This window comes from Musca domestica, unplaced genomic scaffold (genome assembly GCF_030504385.1).
Source record: "Musca domestica strain aabys unplaced genomic scaffold, Musca_domestica.polishedcontigs.V.1.1 15, whole genome shotgun sequence".
Taxonomy (NCBI): Eukaryota; Metazoa; Arthropoda; class Insecta; order Diptera; family Muscidae; genus Musca; species Musca domestica.
In genome coordinates, this window is record NW_026712207.1 from 4,101,450 (window position 1) to 4,124,202 (window position 22,753).

The 22,753-nt window shown below is 34.3% G+C and overlaps 1 protein-coding gene across 3 annotated transcripts in view; it reads right to left on the bottom strand.

The window, feature by feature from the left end:
• Positions 1-8,307: 8,307 nt before the first annotated feature.
• LOC101898568 (zinc finger protein rotund) overlaps positions 8,308-22,753 on the bottom strand; it is a 47,218-nt gene continuing 32,772 nt past the window's right edge. The window contains exons 1-6 of one of the 3 annotated variants that reach the window (XM_059119553.1): positions 21,540-21,707; positions 20,329-20,856; positions 20,134-20,250; positions 16,748-16,786; positions 13,623-16,317; positions 8,308-11,576 (exon numbers count right to left, since the gene is read on the bottom strand). In XM_059119553.1, the coding sequence (XP_058975536.1) occupies positions 11,026-11,576; positions 13,623-16,317; positions 16,748-16,786; positions 20,134-20,250; positions 20,329-20,670 (3,744 nt within the window). In that variant the 5' untranslated portion in view covers positions 20,671-20,856; positions 21,540-21,707 and the 3' untranslated portion in view covers positions 8,308-11,025. Of the gene's footprint in view, positions 11,577-13,622; positions 16,318-16,747; positions 16,787-20,133; positions 20,251-20,328; positions 20,857-21,539; positions 21,708-22,753 lie in introns of those variants that run through there. The other 2 variants (XM_059119552.1, XM_059119554.1) reach the window with 2 other exon arrangements.

A 22,753-nucleotide genomic window follows, 5' to 3' on the forward strand; every position in this document is an offset into this window, starting at 1 on the left:
AACTGTTGACCATTTATGGTGGAGGTTCCGAAGAAGTTGGCCAATAAGAGTGATATAAATATTACAACGAACCAGATTTGGACTATGTCGACTACTTTCTATACTTTATATGGGATATATGCAAATTTTTGGAAAATCTGTAAATATGCGTGAGGTAACAGATATAGCGGACCTTAGTATTCCATTTTCATACTTCAGCTAATACCGATAAAAATATTGGTATGTGTAAAATTTGAAGGAAATCGATCATTTCTATTCAATTTTATGCGAAATCATAATTTCCAATAAATTACTTATCCATATCAGATTTCTGGTTAAGAGAAATATTTAATAACAGGTTCTAAACAATTACCGGCTTGACAAGTTATGACAGATATAATATTGGAAATTGTGACCCTTTATGGGTGAGTTACCAGGCAGCAAAAATGTTTGGATGTGTGGAATTTGAAAAGAGGTGGATGCTTATCTCGCTTTCTTTGTGCGTTTTATTTTTCAAAAATCCTGAACCCCCTATGTTTTGGGGGAGATTCCAGAAGGAATGGTCCGGTCTGTACCATCTTTATAACAAATCTTGTGTTGATGGAAATATCGAGATGTTCCAAGTTTGAATGGAATCGGAAGTTAATTTCGCGTTTTATGAGCTTCATGGATGTTCAAAATGTTGACCCTTTGTGGGGGAGGTACCAAAAAGAGTGGTTCGATATATCCCAATTTCACACTAGACCTTGGTTTAATAAAAATATTGTGATGTGTGTAATTGGAAGACAATCGTCCTCTAACATTACATTTTATAAGATTTATAATTATTCAAAATGTTGACCCTTTGTGGGGGTGGTACTTGATGGAGTGGACCGATATTGTCCATTTTCGCACCTGACATAGCACTGATGCAAATATTAGGATTTCCAAAGTTGGAGCAAAATCGGATTATCCTTTCGCTTTCTGTGCAGTAAAATATGTATTTTTGCAAAATTTTGATAATTTGTGGGGGAGGTTCAAGAAGGAGTGGACCGATATTGCCCATCTTATTATTACTGTGTACCAAATTTGGACCAAATCGGATACTTCCTTTGTGAGTTATCGTGCGCACCAGCCAGCCAGACAAGCAGACGTACGGACATCGCTAGATCGACTCCAAATGTCCTGAAACGTATTGGGGCCAAAGAGACCTAGGGTCTAAAACAATTATTTCGATTAGCCACGCTTTGATCGTATCAAATGATATATAGCCTTCTAGCCGTATGGCTGAGGGTAAAAAAACGTCGAAAAATACCGCTTAGCTGAAACCGGTATATTGGAGCTATGCGAAGACCTACCCCTGCATACGTAATTTGCACCTACTCGAACTTCATATTCGAAATTTGCAGCAATTCCGGTGAATAATGTCGCTAAAATCACCAAAATACCGAATATCGGGAGGTATCGTTATATTGGGGCTATACGAAGACGTGGACCTGCATAGCCAATTTTCTGTCAAAGGCTGTGGAACGCATTAAGATCTTCAAATACGAAATTTGAAACCATTTCGGTGAATAATATAGCCAAAATCATCAAAATACAGAATATGGGGAGGTACCGATATAGGGGGATTATACGAACACGTGGACCTGCATAGACAATTTTTTGTCAAAGGCTGTAGTACCTATTAGAAACTTCAAATGCGAAATTTGAAACAATTCCGGTGAATAATGTCGTTGAAATCATCAAAATACCGAATATCGGGAGGTACTGCTATATATGGGGGCTATATGAAGACGTGTAGTACCAATTACGAACTCTAAATACGAAATTTGAAACAATTCTGGTAAATTATGTCGCTAAAATCATCAAAATGATGAATATCGGGAGGTATAGTTATATGGGGGCTATACGAAAACGTGGACCTGTATACGCAATATTTTTTGTCAAAGGCTATGGGGTTCCCATTAAGACCTTTAAGTAAAAAATTTGAAACATAATAGAGAATAAGTGGAGATACAGGTTTATGGGAGCTATACGAAAACGTGGACCGACATGACCCAATTACGAACTTAAACTGCCTGTTGGTAAAATACCCACGTGTGCAAAATATAATCCATTATACCAGTTTTTAGACAAATCCGTGAACAAATTTGGCGAAAATCGTAAAAATGCCGAATTGCGGGAGGTACCGTTATGTGGCAGCTATACCAAATCTTCGACCGATATATCTCGTTTTCAATTCTATCACAATACAAATTGGTTTGCCAAATTTGGATCTGGACATCGTTAAATCGACTTAGAATTTTATGCTGTTTATGAATCTATATACTTTATGGGGTCTACGACGAATATTTAGAGATTTTACATACGGAATGACAAAGTTAATACACACATACATAAGTTCAAGGTGGAGGGTATAAAAATAAAACTCATTGCAAATCTGCCCTTTGAGGTTGTTAATGCACCAAAAAGACACATCTCCATTTGCTGCACAGCATTATCCTACATTTGATTGGTGCAGAATTATCCTTTGAATATTGAAGTCGGTATTAACATTCTTATCGTTAATAAATTTTCCCATACGCACGCTCTTATCGGTACCATCATTCATTTACGATATATATTTGGTCACTAGATGGCAGTAGCTTATAAAACGATTGTTGTCTTCACTAATGACACCAATGCCTACTTTCCAATTCATATCGTAAATGCCAATCACTTATATCGATATGAGGGTGTTTGAACGATAATGCAGTATATCGGTAAAACTGTTAGTTCATTATATCGGTAAAACTGCTTTATGAATAGTGCTTGTGGTGGTAATGACGTTTCTGTAAGACGTTTTACCTTTATCTCACATTTCATTTAAGTTGCTTTTATTATTACTAACTGATAAGCCGAAAGCGTCTATCTTCTCCCATATGTGGATTAACCCCCCATAATACCACCGTTCTTCAATAAAACAACATTCTATTTATGTATTTTTTATCATTTTGTTTGTTTTGTAATTCATTGTTTTCGATTGTAAGCTTTTCAGTTTTCTTTCTTTTCTTTTTGTTGGTTATCTTTGAAATACAAAATATTTGTTTGAATTTCTTTTTTTCAATTTCTTATTTTTGAAATTATAAATAAGGGCATTTTAATAATTATATGAGCGTGATATGAGTTCTATATATATATAAAAAAACGTAAACAAAACATGAATGCGTGAATGTCAATGGCTTCAATTATTTGTTGTTATGTTTTTTTTTTTTTTTCAAATCGATTCGATTATGGTTTTTTGTTGTAATATACATTATGATTTTTAATATAATTATTTTCATGGTATAACTTATGTTCTTCAGTACGTATTTTGTATGTAATTAATTAATTATGTATTTCATATTTCGAATTTATCGCATGAGGATTAGAGTTGATTGATGATTAATTGTATAAAAAATTATAATTGAGATAAATTTATGTTTTTTTTTTAAGAATTATGTATATGCATGAATGTACATGATAGGTAAGATACGTTTTTTAGCGATTTATAAATTATGCCAGAGAGGAGAAAAATTGGAAATGAATTAGAAAATTTGGAATTTGGAAATTTAATATGAAAATATATAAGAAAGCTAAAAATTACAAAAAAATTAAAAAATACTGGGGTAAAAAATAAAGTAATTATATTAGTAAATAATTTAATCCTTAATAAATTTATGTATTAATTTAATTATATTCAGAGGAATAGTTACCACTGGCTATTTTTAAAATCAAATTTGTTTAACTCGTAACATACTCCCATATCGCAAATGCGAGGGAGATATGAAAACATCCTACGGCAGATTTGCTTAATAATGGCATTATTTAAAAATGACTTGTTTAGTTCCTCCATGGAAGTTTATGGAATGGTACTACAGTACCCTTGAATCTCTGCTGCTAATTTTAGTTACTGTAATACATATGGCAACGGTTTCTGCCTAAAAACACCTACAGCTCGAATCTGATAACGTTAGCTATAATCTTTTTAAGTAGAATTCTCACATATGTTCGATTTTTAGGAATTTTTACCACCTTTTCACATAATTTTGTTTTAATATGACATGTCCTAGGTAAGAAGGAGAAAATCGTAGGAGTTCAAAATTTTCGATATAGATTGTAGTGCTGATGTATTTATAAAGATTCCATCTTGTTATAACTTGAGATCGTTGTGAAAATATGACGACCTCGTTTATGACGTAAACTAATTATTAAATTGTATATATTTTAAAGAAATTTTAAAAAATCCTCTTTAAAAGCCCATCAGAGACTTTATTTATCAATTCCATTCAACGTTTGAAAGAAAATTCACATTTTTCAATCCACATCGAAAATTCTAAACTGTCTGTCGTCAAAATACCCTTAAAAATATGTTATTTAAAAAAATCTTAGAAAATGTGAAACTGAGAGGTCTATTTGTTCTTCAGAATAATCCCTTGATAAGTCAAAATGTCAATTTTAACCATTTGTCAGCAAATCCTTCGGGAAAAATAATAAAAAAATCTACATAATATGTATGAACGAACTTAAAAAAATGTTTAATGATGTTCCTCAAAAACATTTTTAAAAAATCGCAAAAAGGGAAAATTAATTGGAAACCCCCACGTAAAAAGTCCCTCAGAAAAATTCGTAACAAAATATTAAGAAATGTTTTATAGACCACTGTAAAATTTTTTAAATGACATCAGAATAACTTGGATTTTTTTTCTTTTGAAATTCCCATTTAAAAATCAATTAGAAAAAATCTTCTTTAAAAGTCCATTAGATAATTTATTAAAAAAAAACCATTAAAAGTTTGAAAAAATGTCTGAAAAATTCGTATTTCTTTAAACCAGATCAAAAAGACTAAAGGGTCTAAAAATTGTCAAAAATCTCTAAAAATATTTTCTTAAAAAATGTCTGAAAATATGACATTAAGAGGCCTTTTCAGAATAATCATTTAAAACAAATGCTTCGGGAAAAATAAAAAAAATCTACATTGATATGTGTGAAAAAAAAATAAAATAAAATAAAAACAATTCCCTTTGAAATTGGGTGTATTTTTTTGAGTATATTGAAAAGTTTAAAAGGACTTCTAAAAATTTAATTTAAAACTAATCTACGTAAAAAGTCTAAAGGAACTTTAAAATATTGTGTAAAAATCCTTAACAATTAAGAAAACACGTTGAAAAGTGTTAAATAACTGTGGAATAATTCTTATAGAAAATAAGGTGGGATGCTCTCCCAGTCCTTTAAAAATTGACATTGAAGGTCTCTTAGTCCTTTATAAAAATCCTTCATAATTCTAAATTGACATTTCGGAAACTTCTTTAAAAATCCAATTTTAAAGACAAATCAGACTATAAGAAATATTTCTTTAAGAAATTCAGGCGAAGGGCTTACAGTCGCACAAAAAAAAAACATCCTTAAAAAGTCAAAATTGATAAGTCGGAAAGGCCTTTTGGAATTTTTTCAAAAGATCCATGTTGAGAGACTTGTTAGTCCTGAGAAGGCGCTTTAAAGAGAGCTCTGTCAGCCCATTAGAAATAATCTTTAAAATGCCCCAGTCCCTTAGTTAAAATCTTCTAGTCCTAGTAAAATAAATTAAAAACATTTACGTTGAGGAAAAAATTTTAAAGAAATTTACATTGAAAAAATATTGAAAAATTGTTAAAAAATATATTTTTTTAATTAACGTTGAAAGAGCTGAAATGCTTTTAAAAAATGTATGAATATTCTACTTGAAAAGTGTTCCTTAGAAAATATTTTAGAAAACATTCCTTGAAATAGCTGTAATTACGTTAGAAAATATCTTTGAAAATATAGCTTTAACAAACTCTTGGTGCCGTTGATACAATCTTAAAAATCATTTTTTTTTCCTTTAGAAAGCAAATATTTAAAAATTCTCATTAAGAAGTTTGGTATTTAGAAATATTATTTAAAAATCTAGGCTGAGAGGTCGGGAAGTCCTTAAAAAACCGTTAAAAAATGCAAGCTTAGAGGTCTGTTAGTTCCTTTTAAAAGGTTCTTAAAAAATCACACTTGAGAGTTTTTTAGTCTTTCAGAAAATCCTCTGTTTGTCGTTTGGGAAAAATAATTAAAAGAATCCATAATAAAGAGAGTGGAGGGCCTTTAGAAAATGCAAATTTAGAATACGGTAAGGCCTTTATTATTTTTTTTTTAATTCACGTCGATGTCTGGTGATCCTTTTATGAGAAGTCTGTTAATATCCTAGAAAAAACTATTAACAAAGATCACGTTGAGGGTCCTCTATTATACATCCACTATGAAATCTGTAAATCCCTCAGAAATATTTAAAAAAAAAAAAAAAAAAAAAAAAAAACACACACACTTACTGTACCTCCTGATTTTCATAATATTGGGGCCTTTTGTCCAATGATCGGGTTCTTTGTAGGTTGATTTACCCCACGCCATACATATTAAATGTAGATCTAATTTTTGTATGCACACATGTGCTCATTTTCACTCGGGAGCGAAATTTGCTCGCGAGCAGTGTTACTCGAAGAGTGGGAGTTTTTTTACGGAGTCTACTCTTCACGCATTTGGTGTGTGTGGGAGCACTCATGTTTGAAAAAATAGAGTGGGAGAAGAATCAAAATAGAGCAAAAGTTTAGTATAAACAGTATAAATGAGTGGAAAAAAATATCTATCTATTGAACGAATTTTGTTCAATGGCATCAATGTTTTGCAAACCATCAGCTCTTACTTAGGCCCCTCGGAAATGAAATGTCTATACTGAAACTATTCCAAAATTTATTAAATCCTATCAAATTTGGGTGAAGATGTAAATGTTCTCCAATTACGTGTTTTGGTGTAAGCTACTGCAAGGAAAATAGGCAGGAATTTAAAAATCTTTTAATGAAAAAATGGTACTAAATTTGTTTTAAATATTCAAAATTATGTGGATGGGGTTCCCCAAGCTACAATCTGTTCAATCCAATTATTTAGGAACTTTGTTTACAAATCAGTCTTATTCCTTTTGTTTTTATAAAAAATCTTAAAAAAAAGCTTCTGCTTTGTTGCTAACCAATTAAAGTAGAGACAATTTTTCTATACAAATTGTAGCCGGATTTCCTCAATTGGAACCACCACCACTACAAAACCCTTACTAAAGGATACCCAAAAGTATAGAAGAAAATAACTAAAAAATTCTACTATTTTTGCCAATTCAAATAAAAAAAGTGAAATAAAAAGTCTCTGGTTTCAAATGATTTTTTTTGTTTCAATATTTTTGTGTATTTTTTTTATTATTTCATACAAATTATTTGTTGGTTTTTTATTTTTGTTGTTGTTTGTGGTTCTTTTCATTGTTTTTTGTATAAATCTTAAATGTTTAACGTACAAATATGTTTGTTTGTTGTTTTTATTGTTTGTAATTTAAATGGTATTTATTTTGTTGTTTGTTTTGCTTTTTTATATATTATTATTGTTGTTGTTCTTCTTCTTCTGGTATTGTATATAATATTGTATAATAATATAAATATATATATTTATATGCTTGGGTTTGTTTTTTATAATTATGTTTTGTTGTTGTTGTTTTTGTTGCTTAAGGAAAACTATGATTACAAAGTAATTAGTTGTGGTTTATGTTTGTTTTTTTGTTTTGCTTATCAGACGCCAACTTATCTTGGTTCTCCTTGGTTTGAAGGAGTTCAGCTTTGTTTGTTTATTTTTACTTATTTTTTTAATAATATTTTTATACAAAATTTTTTATAATATTTATTTTTATTATTTGTTACTCTTACAAACTAATCAGCCTCATGTTATAAATTTTCAAAAAATTTCATTTTTTTATATATTTGTGTTGGTTGATTTTTTTCTTTCTTAGTAAATAAAAATTTTAGGGACTAAGGAATGGGATGTTTAAGGATAAGGAAAAAAACTTAATTTTTTTGTTTTGTTTTTAAAGATCAACAAAATGCGGTGGGTTTTTACATACAAAATTAAGGGGGAAAATAATTTTTCCTTTTTTTGCCATGGAAAGGGAGGTTATTTTAAGGTTCAGGAGACATTTTTTATATAATTTTTAAATTATTGGTATATTTTCTACAAATACTGCTTAATTTTTTTCTGAATATGTTTTTTTACAAGTTTCTTGCGGTTTTTTTCTTTTTGCATTTCTAATATAATAATTATTAATAATAATTCTTTAGTTTCTAGTTTTGTTTTTGAAAAAACATAATATTTTCCCAAAAATATTCACCCGCTTCACTTGGCCATCCTACTAATCGGGGAAATTGTTTTCAAATATTTTTTTGTTGTTATTTTTTTTTTTTTTTTTTTTTTTCAAAGATCTCATTGTTGACACTTGTTAGGAACAGTTTGGGGTTTTTGTAATCTGTCTCTAAGATTGCATTCGAAATTTCCATCATTTCCCCGAATTCAGATACCAAATGAAACCAGGCTTTTAAAAGCACCGATTTTTCAGCTACGATTTTGTTTTTTTTTCTTCCTCTTTTAATTACTCATTAAACTACGCTACAAATATTAAATGAAAATCATCTACAAGTATAGAGACAAATTATACACTATTTATATATTTTTTCAATAATTTTACAAAACGAAAATGTTTCTTTCAGAACTCATCAGAAAGGAGAAATCCAAGCAAAACCCGAAAGTTTTTTTTCTCCAAATGGGAAAAAATATCACTGATGAAGCGCGAAATATACTAAAGAGAAAAAGTATCACTGGTGATACTTTTTTTTCTATACGGAAAAAATATCACCGATGATATATTTTTCTATACGGAAAAAATATCACCGATGATATATTTTTCTATACGGAAAAAATATCACCGATGATATATTTTTCTATACGGAAAAAATATCACCGATGATATATTTTTCTATACGGAAAAAATATCACCGATGATATATTTTTCTATACGGAAAAAATATCACCGATGATATATTTTTCTATACGGAAAAAATATCACCGATGATATATTTTTCTATACGGAAAAAATATCACCGATGATATATTTTTCTATACGGAAAAAATATCACCGATGATATATTTTTCTATACGGAAAAAATATCACCGATGATATTTTTTTCTATACGGAAAAAATATCACCGATGATATTTTTTTCTATACGGAAAAAATATCACCGATGATATTTTTTTCTTTACGGAAAAAATATCACCGATGATATTTTTTTCTATACGGAAAAAATATCACCGATGGTATTTTTTCTCTATACGGAAAAATATCACCGATGATATATTTTTTTCTGTACGGAGAAAATATATCACTGATGTGATATTTTTTCTATACGGAGAAAATATATCACTGATGTGATATTGTTTCTATACGGAGAAAATATATCACTGATGTGATATTTTTTCTATACGGAGAAAATATATCACTGATGTGATTTTTTTTTCTATACGGAGAAAATATATCACTGATGTGATTTTTTTTTCTATACGGAGAAAATACATCACTGATGTGATATTTTTTCTATACGGAGAAAATATATCACTGATGTGATATTTTTTCTATACGGAGAAAATATATCACTGATGTGATATTTTTTCTATACGGAGAAAATATATCACTGATGTGATATTTTTTCTATACGGAGAAAATACATCACTGATGTGATATTTTTTCTATACGGAGAAAAAATATCACTGGTGATATATTTTTGCTATACGGAGAAAAAATATCACTGGTGATATATTTTTGCTATACGGAGAAAATATATCACTGGTGATATATTTTTGCTATACGGAGAAAATATATCACTGGTGATATATTTTTGCTATACGGAGAAAATATATCACTGGTGATACATTTTTTCTATACGTAAAATATATCACTGATGAGATATTTTTTTTTTCTATACCGAAAAAATATCACTGATGTGATAATTTTTTCTCTATACGAAAAAAATATCACTGATGTGATAATTTTTTCTCTATACGAAAAAAATATCACTGATGTGGACCTCTTCGTGATTTTTCCCTCTGATAAGTTGAAGAAAAAAATAATTAATTAATTTAATTTTCTTTTCTTTTTGTTTTAATTACAATAATAATTTCTCTTGTTGTTGTTGTTCATACTAATAATAGTTTATGTATATTTAATTAATTAATAATTAATAAATCTAATGAAATAAGGCAACTTTTATGTAATTTGATATTTGTTGTTATAACGATATTTACAAATTGTTTTTTTTATTTATTTTATGAATATCCTTTTTATGATGCTATGTGTGTATGTATGTATGTAGTTTGTATCTTGCTATGGTGATGTTTTTTTGTTTATTAAATATTATCAAATGTTTATAATTTTTTGTTTGTTTAAATGCACTTTTTTCGCTTTCTCTTTTGCTTTATAGAAGTTATAAGACAATATCGGAGTATGGTTTATATATAAATGTTTTTTTTTTTTTGTTGTTTTTGCTTTCTCTTTTGCTTTATAGAAGTTATAAGACAATATCGGAGTATGGTTTATATATAAATGTTTTTTTTTTTTTGTTGTTTTTGATTGTTATTAATAATAGACAAGATTTGGTAGGGTTGAGAAAGGGGGTCGGCGAGGAGGGAATGTTGGGAAAAAGCGCGTTTAACACACTATTTTTTAATTATTTACAAAAGAGCTTAGACCAGGGGCTTGTTATCAATTTAATTTGAGTGGGGACAGGAGGGGGGTTTTGTTTACTTTTCTAGTCTTGTTTGGTTGTGTTTTGAAGGGCGGGTATGTTTTTCTTGCTTGTTTTTTTTTTTGTAATTGGCTGCCAATTGTTGAGATCGTCTATCAAGAATTTTTGTTTTAGCTATTCTTTGTTAAGAGTTTTCTTAATTTAGAAAATCAGAGAAATTCCAAAGCTTCTCTTCTTTCAAAAGAAGTTCTCTATTTTCTAATAATACCGATTTGTGTATTGCACTTGGTTATCTATAGAGGAATCTGTTTAGGCATTGGGTTTTTTTCTGGGGCCATGGGGTTTCGATACCGAAACCTTGTGGTTCTCCCCATTTTACGGCCATGCTGCTGCTTATCCATAATGTCTGGCTGGGACATTTCGCGTCCTTGCCGCATTTACGTACATTCTATAATCATGGGTTGACTGGATTCTATAACGGAGGGGCGATTATCTTGGGCCGGTCCCAATGAATGTCCCGAGGCTGCGGCATGGGCAGCAGCTGCTGCTGCCGCTGCAGCATGGGCCGCCGCCGCAGCTGCCACCTGGGCATGTGTGGGACCATTGCCACCATCATGTACCACACCACCGGGCATCATATGGATTTGGGGTTTAACTTTCAGCGATTGCTGCTGCTGTTGTTGTTGCTGCAGTAAATGTTGCTGATGCACCTGATGCATAGTTTGCGCTGGAGATTGTTGCTGATTGGCGGTGGTCAGTAGCATACTGGCATTGTGTGGTGGTGGTAAATGTTGATGCATCATACTGACATGTTGACTCTGCAAATGGGCCAAATGTTGTTGCTGCTGCTGCTGCGGATGCGTTAAGACACGTTGGGCATTCAAATGGTCCTGAGCGGCAGAGCCGTTCATATGTCTCAGGTGAGGATTCATGTGTTGTTGCATTTGCTCGAAGGCCTCACGGGAATCGGGTTCGGGGTGGTCATTGTCTGAAAATTGAGAAAAAAACAATAATTAATAAAAATTAAAAATAGAAGTAAAAATGTATAAAAATATAAAATATATCTATAAAAAATATAAGTTACAACTTTTGCGACACGTCATTGAACGTTCAAGTTCCGCTTTAAATGCTATGGAACCATTTTACACGTTTTAGACCTAATTATACATGTTTTAGACCGAATTATACAAGTTTTAGACCCAATTATACAAGTTTATGACAGACTGTGCATAATTCATTTGACGCCAGTTTTGAATATTTGAGAGGATTTTGACATTTACGACCGCCAATACAAGTTTACGACATGAGATATACATTTTTGACAGGTTTAAGACAATTGATACATGCTTGTCAATCAAGTATTTTATACTTAAGAAACGTTAAAGGTATGATTTACATGTTTGAGAAACATTTTACAGGTTTACGACAAATTATACATGTTTTAGACCCAATTATACAAGTTTACTACAAGCTGTATTGAATTAATTTGACGGGAGTTTCGTGAATTTCAGACGATTTTTAAGTTTACGTCAATTAATATAAGTTTACGACATGAAATATACATTTTTGACAGGTTTTAGACAATTTTTACATGCTTGTCGAGCAAGCATTTCATACTTTACAAACGTTTGAGGTTTGAGTTACGTGTTTTATAAACGCTTTACAGGTTTACGACAAATTATACATGTTTTATACCCAATTATACAAGTTTACTACAAGCTGTATTGAATTAAATTGACGCGAGTTTCGTGAATTTCAGACGATTTTTAAGTTTACGACAGTAAAAACTAGTTTACGACATGAAATATACACTTTCGACAGGTTTTTGACAATTTATACATGCTGGTCAAACATGAATTATATACTCATGATATGAATTCGATTCTCATCACATGGTATGCTAACATTTAAGATGTTTACGACAACATTTATAGGTTTTAGACACAATTATACAAGTTTAGGACAAGTTGTACATAATCCATTTTGCAGGTGTTTTTTTACTAAAAACATAAATTGCATGTTTACAACAATAAATAATTTTTTGCGATAATTTATACATGCTTTTGACACAATTTTTCAATTTCATACAAGTTTACGACAAAGTGTACAAATTGTATACGACATGAATTCCATGTATTTATTAATAAATTAATGTTTGCAACAAGTAATAATTGTTTTTTACATGTTTACGACAAATTATACAGGTTTACGACAATGTCAAAATCCATTAGATTTAAATATTAATCAACCGATACATGTTTCCAACAGTTTTTACATGTTTGCAACCAATTATACCTGATTTTGACACGTTTACGACAATTTATACAGGTTTACGACAATGTCAAAAAACCTTTAGGGCTTGTTTCCTGCAATGGATACATGTTTGCAATAGTTTATACAACCTTTTGACATGTTATACATGTTTTTGACATGCCTACGACAAATTATACAGGTTTACGACAATGTCAAAATCCACTAGATATTAATTTTCTACAATGGAAACATATTTACAGCAGTTTCAACATATTTTAGACATATTTGCAACCAATTATACCAGTTTTTGACATGTCAAAATCCATAGGATGTTTGTTTAATACAATGAATACATGTCTATAACAGTGTATGCAAGTTTTAGACATGTTTGCAACGAATTATACAAGTTTTTGACATGTTTACGACAAATTATAAACGTTTTCGACAATGTCAAAAATCATTAGATGTTTGTTTTCTTTGATGTGTGAGTGTTTTCAGCAGTTCCACTATGTTTTCAACCAATTATACAGGTTTTTGACACGTTTACGACAAATTATACAAATTTACGACATTGTCAAAATTCATAAGATGTTTGATTTCTACAATGTTTACATGTTTATAACAGTTATTGCATGCTTTTAACACGTTTGCGACATATTATACATGTTTTTGACATGTTTACGGCAAATTATACCACATTTTTTGACAAAAAGTACAATTTCCCTTTTTGACAAAAATTTTGAAAACATTTGAAAAAAAAATTCAAAAATTTGATGCTTACCCAAACATTCCGTGGTCGCCGCCGCAGCCATGGCCAATTCCTCCTCCAGATTGTTCGGCTTACAGCTGGTCGTCTTCCAATGGGTTCTCAGGCCGGAGGCACTAATGTATTTCTTATCACAACCCTGACACACATAAGGCCGATCGTTGGTGTGCAGACGTTTGTGCAGCTTCAGGTGGACAAATTGCGTGAACTTCTGGGGACACAGATCACAGGCATAGGGTTTCTGGCCACTGTGCAGCCGTAGATGGGTCTTCAGATTCGATGTCGACGAGAAACGCTTCTTACAGATGTCACACTGGTGCGGCTTTTCGCCGGTGTGGACCAGGTGGTGTTTCTGCAAATGGGCCAGTTGGGTGAAGCTCTTCGTACAAACATTGCACTTGAATGGCCGCTCGCCCGAGTGGGTGCGTAGATGTACCTTCAGATTGCTGAGCTGGCCAAAGGTTTTACAGCAGACATTGCATTCGTAGTGCATTTTACCATCTTTCTTTTTGAGGGGGTAGGGCAGGGAGCGATAACCCCGCGAGGCCAAGGAATTGGGGCTAAGGGGGCTTCCGCTGCGTGGACATGAATTTCCGTCAGGACTTAGGCAGCTGGGTGGTGAAATCCTTAGGGGCGAAAGTCTTTGCAGCGGGGTAAGGGGTTGCATGAGCGGATGATTGAGCATTTGACTGCTACCCTGTAGCATGTGGAGATTTTGCTGGGAACCGCTGGAGGAATGTGATTGCCTGTCGAAGGGCGATTGAGCACTGTGTGGTGGCGAATGGAACGTGGAGGTGGGTGCATGCAGAACACTAACCGTTTGGCCGTTCAAGCTGCTGTTGGAATATGAGGAGTATGTGGAATAGGGTGGTGTGTGCTGGCCATCATTGACATAGGCAGCGGCATGGACCCCATGGGGTGAGAAGAGCACATGATGTGCAGGGTGTCCATTGGAGAGTGGTGATGAGCAGAGTTCCTTTTTGGAATTCAAATGTAGATCGGCGTCGACCTCATGTCCGGAGTGATCCCCACCACCATTGCCAACGGCCATGTTATTCGATGAGGAGTCAGGGCTAACAGCATTGCCATAACGATGGGATTTCTTATAGGAATAGGCCATTTCAGTGGGCGATGAGGGGGGTGGTGTGGCCGAATTGGCCTGGTGACAGGCCACAGCAGCTGCTGCAGCAGCGGCCGCTGCCGCCGCCGTTTCCAAGCGATGTTGATGTTGTCCCGTCAGTATGGTTTCCAAAATGCTGGAGGGTGGTGTATAACGTATGTAACCTTGACCGCCCACTCCTGGTGGTGGTGGTGAGCTGGATTCGGCCTCATAGTAGGGTTTGATCAGCGGGACAATTGTGCGTTTTTGGCTGTTTTCCAGGACAATGACGGTACTGGAAGCTGGCTGGGTGGTGGTATTGTTGCTGCTGGTTGTTGTAGCTGGTGACTCCATTAGCCGGTTGCTGGATCTACAGGAATCGGCACTGGCATCCATTAGCTCATCAATTTGCGTGGATGAGGTGCAGGTTGGTCGCTGGGTTTCATCCTCACTAGAGGTGGCCGCCTGCAGTTCATTTGTGGTGGTCGTGGTGCTGCTGCTGGAGGTGGTGGTGGCATTTGTTGCCTCAGTCTTGATGCTATTCTTAAACTCGTATTTCAGTGGCATTTTAACTTTTAGTTGGCGGAATTCATTCTTGCCGCACTCCACTGTGGCAGCAGCCGTAGTGGCACTGACACCATTACTGGAGCTGTTAGTGGTACTGGCGGCACAGGCCTTTTGCGAGTGGGCAATCACCGTTTCTTTGGGAGCTATTGCCTTCTTGGAACAATCCAAAACATAGTTGTGCTCACTTTCACTGTCGCTGTCATCGCCGCCGGAGGGCGTTAGACGATCCTCGTGATACTCATTGCTGTGATAACCCTCATCGGAGCGCACGGAACGTACACTACCATCATTGGGTGTTAGCTGGTGTTCATAGGGTGCTTCCTTTTGGGAGAGGGGAGAACCGCCCAGCAAAGGCTCCTTGGGGTCACAGTGGTCCTGGACAATGACTGTGGCAGGTTCCTGTTTTAAATGCAACACATTTTGATGATGGGTGTGGCGGATGAGAGAACGTGCCGCCGCCGTTGTGTTCGATGATCCTTGGCTGTGTTGTATGTGCGGGTGTGTTGTGATTTGAGCTTGGTGTTGTTGTTGTTGCTGATTATTGGCTGGCGGGGAGGGACTCAGTGTGGGTGATCGTGAACGTCTGGCATTTGGTAGGCTGCCGGTTGTGCTGGCCACCGGTGGCGGCAAATGCAAACCCATAACATAGCTTATATGATTATAGGCAATCTCTGGAGGAATTTCAGGAGCAGGCATACTATACGATGGGGTACAGGAGCGTGACTTTTTGTGACAGCCGGTGGCATACTCCGCGTCAACATCTTCCTCGGCTTCTGGCTCTGGCTCATCATCGTCGGGTCCCAGCAAAGTACGTTCGGGGTCAACATCATAACCCAAACGTTTGGCAAAATCCTTGCAATACCACACCATCAACTCCTCATTGGGCATTATATCGCGGGTGGTATAGAAGTAGATGTTTTCCTGATGTTGGCAGGCCACCAAGTTCATGGTGTCCAGACTGTAGGCTGAGGCCACATAACGCATCCAATTGGCCTGGGAACGATCGGAGCCGTCCAAATAATAAAAATCATCATCTTTGAAGATCTAAAGAGAGGAAAGAGAAAAAATAGAGAAAATTTAAAATTAAAATCATCAACGGGAGAGCGAAGAGAGCTACTCATTTTTCTTGCAAAGAGAAATTATAGAGACATACAATTAAAGAGTTCAAGAGCATTGTGGCACTAAAACGTCTAACTAACTAACTGAGAGACTCTCCATATTAAATCAGGTCTGGCATTTAGGGACCGAACCCAGCCGCTTGAATTTAGGAGGTCTACGCAAAAATTATCTGACAATCATTACACAATACACGAGCATTACAATAACAACAACAACAAAAATTCAACATCAAGAGTTAGACAACAAATAGTATGAAATGAAAGTTACAGATAGAGAGAGAGAGAGAGGCAGACAGACAGAGATAGATGAGAGAGAGCATGATTATTTAAAAGAGAGAATAGCAAACAAAAAATACCTTTATATTCCCATAGGTTATATGGCGTGTTCCCTGCACCTGACCATGTTAATAATAGAGTCGAATGGGGTGATGATTGTGATGGTGATGTTGGTGGATAAAATTTTGATTTTTTGGGGGTTTTAATTTTAGGTTAGGGCGAAAACATAAAAATAAAAAAAAACACAAATTTTTTTGAGGTTAGTTTAATTTTGATTAATGACTGAGAGAGAGAGAAGAGTAAGAGAGTCCAATATAATGGTGATGATGATAAATGTTATTAGGTTTGTTAAAAATTTAGAGCGGATAAAAAGTTCTCTCTATGCGAGGTATGGACCTAAAGTATTCCCATTAACTTAAGTTTGTGTGGATATGGAGTTTTGGTTATCTGAAGTTGTGGATAAAAAAAATTTGAGTTACGATATCAACAAATTTTTATTATCCGAGGTACGCGGATAAAATATTTTGGTTATCCTAAGCCCGTGGATAAGTTGTATTTTGTTATTCGAAATACGGCTATAAGTAATTTTTGTACGTGGATAAGATATTTTTGTTATCCTACCCTATTCAAACAACGCCGATCATATTTATATTATCCAAATAATGTGAATAAAATTGTTCCTTTATCCATATCATGAGAATAACATTTTGACCTCATATGTATCAAATAGATGAAGTTTAATCTTATTCCGAAGTACCTGGATGCAATTTTTACATATCCAAACCGTTCAGATAAGATTTTAATCCAATGGATAACGATTTGAATCTATCCGAAGGATCTGAATAATATTTTTTACTTATCCAAATCACGCGGATAATATTTAGACCTTATTCGAAGAAGATGGATCACAATTTCAACATATCAAAATTACACGGATAAGTGTTACAGCTTATCCAAATAGCGTGGATAAAATTTTTAATTTGTCCATATCGTGTGGATAACATTTTGATCACATTTACCTTGATCGGATAATGTTTTGACTTTATCCAAAGATCCTGGATAACATTTTTTACCTATCCAAGTCGCGCAGATAAAATTTTGACCCTATTCGAAGGACATGGATAAAAATTTCAAGATATCTAAACAACGCGGATAAGTTTTATGTCTTATCCAGACATCGTGGATAAGAGTTTTTATTTATCCATGTCGTAAGGATAACATTTTGATCGCATACAAATTAAATGGATAAGGTTTTGACTTTATTCCAAGGCCTTGGATAATATTTTCACTTATCGAAATCGTGCGGATAAAATGTTGACCAAAGATCATGGATAGCAATTTCAAGATATCTAAACAACGCGGATAAGTTCTATGTCTTATGCAGATAGAGTGGATAACATTTTTTATTTATCCATGTAGTTTTTAGCTTATCCAAAGCGAGCGGATAATGTTGTGATTTTATCCCAAGGTCGTGGATAACATTTTTAGCTTATCCAAATTGAGCGGATAATGTTTTGGCTTTATCCGAAAGACGTGGATAACAATTTGTACATATCTATACAACGTGGATAAGATCTATGTCTTATCCAGATCACGGCTGTAACAATTTTAGCTTATCCAAATCACGCGAATAACATTTTTATGTTATCCAAATCGCAAAACTCAAAATCTTGTTATATCCGAAGCGTGTGGATAAATACTGAATCCAAAGCGATCGGATAATGTTTTGATTTTATCCGAAGGTCGTGGATAACATTTTTAGCTCATCCAAATCGAGCGAATAATGTTTTGGCTTTATCCGAAAGACGTGGATAACAATTTGAACATATCTATACAACGTGGATAAGATCTATGTCTTATCCAGATCACGGCTGTAACAATTTTAGCTTATCCAAATCACGCGAATAACATTTTTATGTTATCCAAATCGCAAAGCTCAAAATCTTGTTATATCCGAAGCGTGTGGATAACATACTGAATTTATCCAAAGCATGTGGACAATACATTGACTTTATCCGAAATACGGGGATTAAATTTAGGTCATCCAAATGCTCGGATAAAATTTTTATTTTATCCAAATGGCGCCACCTCAATTCTCGACTTATCCAAACCGTGTGGATAACATATTTCCTTTATCCGGGGAACATGGATAACATTTTTACCTTATCTGATGACAAGTGAATAACATTTTCAGCTTATCCCAACCGCGCGAATAACATTTTTATATTATCCAAATAGCAAGACTTTGATTCCTTCATTATCCGAAGCATGTGGATAACATATGGACTTTATCCGAAGTACGTGGATAACATTTTTCCTTATCCGAGGCAAGTGGATAATATTTTCAGCTTATCCAAATCAGGCGGATAAAATTTTTTAACACTCCATTGCTTCTCGCCTTATCAAAAACCTGTGGATAACATGATTTCTTTATCCGAAGTACGTGGATAACACTTTTACCTTATCCGAGGCAATTGGATGACATTAACGGCTTTGCCAAACCGCGCGGATAACTTTTTTATATTATCCAATTAGCAAGACTTTAATTCCATCATTATCCGAAGCATGTGGATAGCATATGGACTTTATCCGAAGCACGTGGATAACATTTTTACCTTATCCGAGGAAAGTGAATAACATTTTCAGCTTATCCAAATCGAGCGGATAAGATTTTCGTTTTATCCAAATTGCCTGGCATAGATTATAGCCTTATCCGAAGCATGTAAATAACACATTGACCTTATCCGAAGTATGTGGATAACATATTGACTTTATCCGAAGCATGTGGATAACATTTTCTCATTATCCGAAGCATTCGTATGACATTTTTAGATTATCCATATCGAGCGGATAATAGTTTAGCTTTATCCAAACCATGTACTTAACAATTTTAGCTTATTCAACTCGCGCGGATAACATTTTAATATTATCCAAGGTAGGAATATCTTTATCCAAAGCTTGTGGATAACATATTTTCTTTATCCGAAGCTAGTGGATAACAGTCACGTCTTATCCCAATCGTGTGGGTAATTTTTTTTGGGTATCTGAACTGAATCGAATACTTTGCGCTATACAGAAGACAGAAACAGGAATATCCCCTTTCTGTTATCCAAAATCCATGGATAACATTTTTTTATGGATAAAAATATGTTTATAAAATAAAATTATTCATTTTTAATAGTTTTGTGTTAGTAATTACCAACCTAAACCAATTTTTTCTTTGATGAGACTCTCTCTTTGATCCCTTATCGGTATTCTCTCAATGGGGTTTCTCATCTTTCAAAAGAGAGAGAGATCGAATTTTTCAAAATCCCTTTAGTTTTATTTTTATTATCATTTTCCTTTTGTTCAAGAAGAATTGCCTTAAAAGCTTCAATATTTGGTGAGTTTATGACTTCAAGAGAGCGAGAGTGTGGGAGAGCGAGAGATCATAGTGATAAAGAGTAAAAAAATATCTGAAACTTACCCTCCAAAAGTAGCGGGCCGTATTGGGATCATTGGGATAGTGTGGTGTGGGCACACCCTCAAAGGGACCAAAACGGGTGCCTCTGGGTATAACGCCGGTGCTCCAAACACCTTCAGTCTATTAAAAACAAAAAAAAAAACGAGAGAATAAAATTAAAAATGGTGCTGCAGAGATTCTTGTGGTTTCGTTTTTTACCTTTACATTGGCTGATGAAAACACCAGCGAGGGTTTGAGTGTTAAACTGCGTGGCAGGGTCTTGTCGGCCCGATTGGCCAGGCCTCGTTCACACTGAACATCGGGTACAATGTAGACGGCCAAACGTTCAAAGTCTTCTTCTCTCATGCGTGTTACATCATAATCCCGTGTGCCATCCGGCGAGGGACTGCGTGCCGGTTCTGGAGCCGTGGCCCGATTTGTGGCCCCACCAGTTGAACTACTGGCTATTTGTTCATTGTGTTTGTTGGAATTTGTGGCAGCATTGTTGTTGTTGGTGGTGTTAAGGCTGCGATTTGTTGTTGTCTCTGTTTGCATATTCATTTTGTGTATGTGGGGGGTTGTGTTTCTTGGCGGGTTATATGTAAAAAAGGGGGAGATTTGAGCGTTATCCTTTTTTTTGGAGGGGTTTTATCCAAAAAAATATGGGTTTTTGTAGCTTGCTTTGTTGTTATCAAAATTTGGGGGCCGTTTGGATAATTATTTGTGGTTTATAAATGTTTTGTTAATCTGCAAAGAAAAATAGATGGAAAATTTAATTTAAATTCCTTTGTAGAGTCTCATTTCATGTAAAACTAAAGTTCAAGGTTATCCAGCTACCTTGGCCAGTACCCTTTTGCATTTCTGCTTGTTGCTTGTTTTACAGTTTTTTTTTTGTTTCCATTGTTAAACTATTTATTCGCCTCATCCCCAGCTCTCCATACCCATCCCTGGCCGTGGCATTGGCCTGCGATTTGCGGTCTTTCGTTTTTCTTCCCACACTTGAATGCATTTGCATTTTTATAGAAATTCACTTTTACTTTAGTTCATTTGTTTGTCGTTCGTTCTCGGTCTCGGTCTTGGCCGTCGTTTGCTGTCTGATTAGCCAAACCAACCCCCTAACCCTACCCTAGCCACCCTATCCAACCAAGCCGTTCCTCTTTCCCCATTTACATTCCCCCTGTTGAGGAGGGGAATGCTGAGGGGTATAATTTTGATTTCATTGCACTTGGAAGTGTTGGTGCGTAATTTCTGTCCATGTGCTTGTGTGTGTGTGGATGATACTATAATTAATAAGACTCACTTTTAGCTTTCTTTCTTTTGTGTTTTAGGTGCGTGTGTGTGTGTGTGGGAATTTTGAGTACATTTTTTTTTTTTTTTGTTCTAGAAAAGCTTTTCCCATCCAGAAAATATTCCTTGGCCAAATAACTCACCTATTTTATAGTTAAAAAAATATTTTATTTTTTTTATATTTTCGATTTTTATAAAACGAGGTAGATTTTTCTTTAAAATTTTGTAACTTTTTATCACTTGTTTTTTGGTTTTAGGGCCATGTGGCTTCGTCTAAAATTAAATGCATTTTTCTCTTTTTTTCTTCTTCCTGACACCCTTACGCGACTGCATGCCAAACTGCACTTCGGCCATATAATTCCCCCAATTATAACTGAACCTAGACATTGTTTGCCTGTTTCATGTGTGTGCCGTTTCTGTTTCTTTTTTCGGTATTAGTGTGTAGTTGCAATAAATAAAAATATTGAAAACTTTTACTCTAACTAAAAGTTCTAGGGGCACCACTACAGGAGTAGACGCGGAAATTGAAAAATTATTCGCAATACAAAAAAAAAAAAATACAAATATAGATGCCCCCTCTCCTTCTCCACCATCCGAAAATAAGGCAGAAGTCGGCCACACTACCTACTGACCCACATCGTTGCATGTGAACTAGTGTGCGGCTGGTTAAAGAGGGTGGTTATCGTGCATGTGTGTGTACGTGAGTTTGACAGTTGATGAGTGCATTAACTCATTTGCACTCAAGTTGGGGGCACACACACATACATGCAAACGCACTCATAGACGCATGAAATGTAAATAAAAAAGATTTGAAATGCATTGCCGCCTGGTGGGTAAAGACGATACACAAATGGGCAAAAATCAGGGATGGGAGTATGGAATTTTTAAACTTTTTTTTATCACAAAATATTACATTTTATATATTTTTTCTACTTTGCCTGGTGAGTAAAGGCGACACACAAATGGGCAAAAATCAGGGATGGGAGTATGACATTTTTAAACTCGTTGATCACAAAATTTTAAATTTTCTATTTTAAAAAGCTTTCCATAAAAACAAAAGGAATCATAAAAATGAGTTCCTTTAATTTTTAAAGAAATGTTAAAAAAGTTATATTTTTTTCGAAGCATTTAAATGAATTTTCTAAACTTCCTTGGATACCATATTTATTTTATCCGAAAGGTCTGTATGACATTTTTACCTTATCCCAGCTAATGGATAACACTTATTTTTTAATAGAAGAATGTGGGTAAATTTTTTTGACCTATCCAAATTGCGTGGATAAAAATGTAGTTTATCCAAAGGACATGGATAACATTTATGCGGGTTTGGATCGGTAGTTGTAATTTTTCTTTTACC